Source organism: Rattus norvegicus, chromosome 3 (assembly GCF_021556685.1).
Source record: "Rattus norvegicus strain SHRSP/BbbUtx chromosome 3, alternate assembly SHRSP_T2T, whole genome shotgun sequence".
NCBI lineage: Eukaryota > Metazoa > Chordata > Mammalia > Rodentia > Muridae > Rattus > Rattus norvegicus.
Window position 1 is genome coordinate 71283794 of NC_141536.1, and position 6790 is coordinate 71290583.

General features: G+C 32.3%; 1 protein-coding gene across 1 annotated transcript; it reads right to left on the reverse strand.

Moving 5' to 3' along the window:
- Positions 1-2482: 2482 nt before the first annotated feature.
- On the reverse strand, positions 2483-3424 carry Or8h7 (olfactory receptor family 8 subfamily H member 7). The gene is given in 1 exon segment (NM_001000319.1): positions 2483-3424. A coding segment is annotated over 1 exon segment (942 nt).
- Between the last annotated feature and the right edge of the window lie 3366 nt (positions 3425-6790).

The following is a 6790-nucleotide window of genomic DNA, read 5'->3' on the forward strand; positions in this document are numbered from 1 at the left end:
CAGGCAGTTATGGGAATTAGAAGAGTAATATAAAACATATGTTTGGTTGTGTTGTGGGTGTCACAATCATGAGCACATAGTAGCTGTGGCAACTTATAGAAGTCCTGCAAACATACAAACACATATACACACAGGGACTGGACACTAGTAGGAAAGTGCTCCAAGCAGGGATTGGAGAAAGAGGAGGAAATTACAAGGGGCAGTGGGGAAGACCATTGCAATCTCAGTAAGCTGTACAAAATGTATATGTGCACTTTAGGGAGGAGCATGCTGCAGTTACTTACTCTCTGCATTAACTGTTGTCCCACTGAGGACAGAGATTTCTCTGGCCAAATCTGAGAGAAGCACTATTTTATGTGTAGAAATATAAACTGAACGCATGAGTAAGATCGAGAGAAGTTATTTTAAAGTGGAATGTTGTAATGTAGCTACATTCCTCTAAACATGTTACACTACAAAACATCAAGTTAGATCTGCATGCATAGTATATTAATAATATTTTATTCAAAAAAATTCATAGTAAATAAAAATGATAAAAATATCTGAATATGAATGAAATATGTGTCATATTCAAAATTATAAATAAACAAAATATACAAATGTCAGTTATAAATATTTAGTAGCTGTTATTACTAAACACAAATTTAAACTAATAAGAATAACAAAATATCGAATGCAGAAGTGCAGTCCTTGGAGAAAAAGCAATATTTTCTGGAGTGGTAGTATGTTAGTATGCCACTCTTTAAAAAACTAAAATAAAGAAATATATCTTCAATATTTGAATAAACTGGAGAATGTAAGTTTGTAAAAGTAAACATACTTGAGTATATGTATATATGATAATGAGTATAGATTTAAAGTAATAATATACATTTAAGAAAAGATATATAAATGCATAATTCATAGTTACATAATGACAAGAGATAAACAAAATAGTTAAATGCTTAAAGATTGGAATTACATTTTCATTAATCCTCATTTTTAAATTTAAATTTTATTTTTATTTAGTGTGTTACAGTGTCAGGTCACCTGGAACGTGAGCCACAGTTTTGAGCGGCCATATGATGTGCTATGAATTAAACTCGTGTCCTTCGGAAGAGTGGGCAATGCTCTTAGCCACTGAGCCATCTCTCCAGCTCTAGAACTACATTTTTAAAACTAAAGTTTAAATAAAAGAAAGATACATTAAACAAATTATATAATATATTCATATGAGTAAACAAATGAAATAAATTTATTTGATGTGCAACAGAACATGAATTCATTGTTAATATTATGCCTTAGAGCATTTAGTTTTTATAATGCACTTAAATCTCTGTCAATTTTTTAATTTAGAAACTTATTTTGATCATTTTACAAATGCAAATTAACAAGATAAAAACAGTGCAGCTACAAACAGAAAAACGCTACTTGCTTTATCCGAAATGATCTGTTATAAGTTTAACAGGTACAAATAGGAGTTATTCCAGCATTCAGACTTCTAACTTGATGTGTTGATAAGATATGAGTTCTAATACAATGTAGCATAAGAAGTAAAGTTTTATCCACAAGATGAGAATACATTCAACTCACAACTTCTAGTGGCAAATATGGTTAACTTTTAGACTTTTAAGTAAGTGAATAAAGTTGCAAAAGAAAATGTAGGGGAAACGTGCACTTAGTGCTTTTGTCATACAATTTCAGATGTACAATGAAACTGTTGAGAAGAACATGGGCACAGATATTAATAATTATGAGTTTCTTTTCTTTAATTACTTTAATTATTTTCCATATTGTCACTAATATTAAAATATTCCATTTTCCTATAATTTAGTTTTCTTCACTAATTTAACAGAAGTTTGAATTTCAGAACTATTGATTTATTTCTTTCAACCTATTTAATTGTGATTAAATTAACTAACAATAGTTAAGTATTTGTGAATACCCTATAAGCATATTATGCATAAATATTTTGCAATATATTTAAATTAGAATCAACAGAGACTTTGAATTTCTTCAATATGTTATATCAATTTTGTTATCACATTTACAAAAACTTATTATTTACTTTGTGAAAGGACCAAATTGACATTTATATTTTATCCACTTGCTACAGATAGTATTATTTCATATTTTTACAAAAAGGTGTTTTAGAAATGTTAATGTGACACAATTATGTGTCCTAACATGAATAAATGGCATTTGTAGTGAGTTAAATTCTATATTAGCTTAAGAATTACACACAGGTATGTATGATATTACTTGCTATTTATCCTGATGAACACAAGTATTTAAAGGAAGAATTTAAAGTGCATGGCTTAATTTCCAGTTATGACATAGACTTTTAAAGTCCCATTCTGAAATATGCCCAAACTACATTTTTGTAAGGGAATCTTCACACAAGTTAAAAGGAGAAACAAGTCTGTCACTTTTGTGACAAAAGAGAAGCAGAAGAAACACTAAATAGAAAAAAGAATTTAAATATTTAGCAACAATATTATTTTTATTTCTGGGTGTACTCTCTCTTCTTCACAACTCTTATGGCAGCACTTTTCACTTCTTTGTTTCTGAGACTATAAATAAGTGGGTTCAGCATGGGGATCACAACAGTATAAAAAACAGAAGCTACTTGATCCTTTCCCAAAGAGTAAGATTTACTTGGTTTTAAATAAGTAAAGATCATTGTACCATAAAAAACAGTGACCCCTAGGAGATGTGAGGCACAAGTGGAGAATGCTTTGTGCTTACCTGAAGAAGAATTTATTTTCAAAATTGTAGAGAGAACAGACACATAGGATGAGGATATTATGATGAGGGACAGCAATAAAGTAGAACCAGCTAAATAGAATATAGTAGCTTCTGCACCATAGGTATCACTGCAGGACAGAGCTAAAATGGGGAATGTGTCACAAAAGAAATGATGAATTACCTTGGAATTACAAAAATTCAGTGTGCTTAAGCAAAATACAGTGACAGAGGAATCCAAAGCACCAATCATATAGGACACAGTGATGAGAGCATGGCAGCGCCTTGGGGACATAATAGCTGGGTAGTGTAGAGGGTTGCAGATAGCTACATAGCGGTCATAGGCCATTGAGGAGAGTATAAAACATTCAGTAGCTGCCAAGAGGACAAAGAAATACAATTGCGTGAAACATCCCATGAAGGAAATATTCTTTATGGAGGTCAACAGATTCTGCAAGGTTTTAGGGGTGATGACAGTTGAATAACTGAGGTCAAGGAAAGACAAGTGGGTGAGGAAAAAGTACATTGGAGTGTGAAGTTGAACATCTAGATGAATGATCAGTATCATGCCTATGTTCCCTAACACAGTGAGCATGTATATCAGGAGAAACAGCACAGAGAGGACCAGCTGGACCTCCTTGGAATCTGTCAGTCCCATAAGGATGAATTCAGTTTCAGTTGTATGATTCCAGGCATTCATAGTGAGCAGTTCTAAAATAAGAGGATAAAAACCATATTTAGCCTGAATTTCAGAAATGTATTTATCTATATGTAAACAAAACTTTAAAATAAGTTTACCTTCAATTACTTATTCTTTAATTTCAATTGATTGTGATTACAAATAAATTTTTCATGGTTAGCAATATAATACGTTTTTCCAAGATAAATAACCTTGAAGTGTGGCAAGACGTTTATACTTCCTGAAAATTGAAAATCAATGTCTTCTAAAATTATAATCTCAAATTATGTTGATTTATTTTATAATCTCATTTCATAATCCCTGTAAGAAAAATTCTGAAGTACTTGTAAAATTATGAAATAATATGGGTTCACAGATACTCTTTAATAGAACCTATATTTTCCTTCAAATTTTAAGAATACTTACTCTGAGCCAGAGTTCAGAAGAAGCAAACAAAAATCACTTTTAAAAATTTGTTCCTAAAATTTTTCGACTCTCAATTTTTCTAAAAATAATATAAGAAATCTCTTAAGGACATGAAAATGTCTGTTGCTAGAGCACTTTTTCTTTACACATTTATTATTGAATTTTTGTGAATTCATTATTTTTACTTGAGAAATAAATTTAATCACCATACGAATTTTATGCAGGTTTCAGTCAAATGACATTTTGGCTCCAAAGATTCCAGAAACTATTGTCGCACAAACATGTCAGTTCATGCCTTCCCTCCTTGCTTTATTCTTCCAAGGTTCCTCGTGTAAGGACATTGAGAACTACGCAATATGATGTCATCTGCAGGAGTCAATTTCCAAGCACAATTACTTGGCATACTTTCAACAGCAAAGTTCAAGATCAAATTGAGCCAGGAAATTAACATTTTTTCTGGTTTACAAAATTAAAAATATGTGAACATATTTATATATACTATCTGTATTAAATTGACTGAATTGCTGAATAATTTAATGATTTATAATTTGCATATTACAGTGATCTAGTAGTTATATTTTATCTCCTATAGAACGATAGGAATTTTTCTGTGATATATTTGCTATGTTATCAATAACCCTATTAGTTTTCTTACAGCTTGTCAATACTGATAAGCAGTAGAAATTTTCAAAATTCCTATGCAGCATTGAAGTGTGATGTTCACTGACAGCAGTTTTTAAATGAACTTCTCATCAATTCCTGTCTGACTCAGCTTCCTGAGAAGCCCTACCTACAAAGGGGAAATCACTCTCCATCTCTTTTCTTAGGAAACCCAACCTACAAAGAAAACAAGGGAAGGCTAACAAAAACTGTTTGCAATGTCTTTGTCTCTCATCAATCTCGCATCATTTTGCTGTTGATAGCAATGTCATTTGGATTATGCAACTGTTGGGTATAATGAGCAAGACATCATTGTGATGGTGTCTTACAAAATGGAAGGGGAAAAGTAAGCAGATCTCAATAGGAGAATGTGGAGATTCAATAAAATCCTGCTGTCCTGAATTAAAAAAAAAAAACCAGTGTGGTGCTAAAGCTGTAACCCAAAACTGTACAGACATTTATGTTTAAACACTACTTCACATCTTTTATTAACTTGCCATGTTTTAAAGTTTGCATTTACAGCTTTCTCTCTCTCTCTCTCTCTCTCTCTCTCTCTCTCTCTCTCTCTCTCTCTCTCTCTTTCTCTCTCTTTCTCTCTGTCTTTCATATACTTAATCTTACTCCCTTTCCTTTTTCTCTCTGACTTTCTCCTGTCCTGAATTTTTCTACTGTTTTATTGTTATTTTATTTTATTTTATTTACATAATTTTATTAGTATATATTTAATGTATATAATAAGAACCATTATGAGACATTTTCACCCATGTGTATAAAGTACTTTGACCATGTTAGGACTCCTTTATCTGTCTTAGTAGTCATCTTTCTACTTGATCATAGTTCCATTAAAACTATTTTTAAATTTGTTTATTTATGTATTTATTTAATTGGATATTTTATGTATTTACATTTCAAATGTTTTCCCTTTTTACCCCTCTCCCACACCTGCTTCCCTAGTTTATGAAGATGATCCCACTCGCCTACTCCCACCTAAACACACTGGCATTCCTCTAAGCAGGGGAAAGGAGCCTTCACAGGACCAAGGGCTTCTCCTCCTATTGATGTCAGACATTGCCATCTTCTGTCACATATGCTACTGGAGCCAGTTCTGGTGGTTCTGGTAGGTTGACATGGTGGTTCTACCTATAGGGTTGCAAACCTCTTCAGCTCCTTCAGTCTTTTTTCTAACTGCTCTACTGGAGCCATTAAAACAGTAGACTCACAACCAAAAATAGACTCCAAATTATATTAATTCTACATTCAGTTTCTGATAGAAAGATGTGATATTTTATGTTGGATTCACTTGATGTGATAATCACCCATCTCCAAAAGTTTTGGTCCATCTGGTATCTAATTAGTAAAGTGCAAAATGTGCCAGATTTACTTTACTCGCTCATCTATAGGTAGACACTGAAATTAGGTTCATGACATCACTATTTGCTTAGCACAAATGTTTACCACTCTCTCTACGGTATAATGTTTGTAGCCTTTTTGTGTGTATACAGTAGTAAAGTTGATAATGGGGTAATTGTCTTTATTTTTTTTTTGGTTCTTTTTTTCGGAGCTGGGGACCGAACCCAGGGCCTTGCGCTTCCTGGGTAAGCGCTCTACCACTGAGCTAAATCCCCAGCCCCTGTCTTTATTTTTTAATGAGGAAACTATATATCACATCCCACCATAGCTGAACTAATTGACATTCCAACCTGTTGTACATAGGGTCCTATTTTTCCCATTCACCAGCATGTTAATTTTTTGATACCAGCCAATATGACACAGGAAGAATGATTCTTAATGTAGATTTAACTTGGATTTCCTACATATTTGGATGTGTTAGTAGTTTGAAGGAAAGCTACTTATTTATCTATATGTAGAACTAATACTTACCAAAGGAAAGTAAAATATGTTAGATTTACCAAAATTTTTAGGAAAAATCTTGTCATTGTGTTCCCAAAATGACATATAGTTTTATATTATGTAGGATTAAACTTTTTAAATTGTACAGTGAATATGGTTAGTTATGCTTTTGAGGCTTGGTCAGAGAAAATTCTTTTACAGTTAATGATGAGACTCCTATCTGGTAGAATTACAAAGAGTAAGTGATTGTTGAGTGATCAGCTCCAGAGTAGACATCTATAATAACAACATTTAGGTCTCACAAAACACTCCAAAAACTTGGCAAAAAATGTAAAAGATTGAAATAAGGAATGGCATAAAAAAGTTGTCTGTTCAATATGATCTGGCTATAACAGTCATATATTCAGAGCATATACAGAAAGATTATATGATTAAGGATAAGAAATTTAG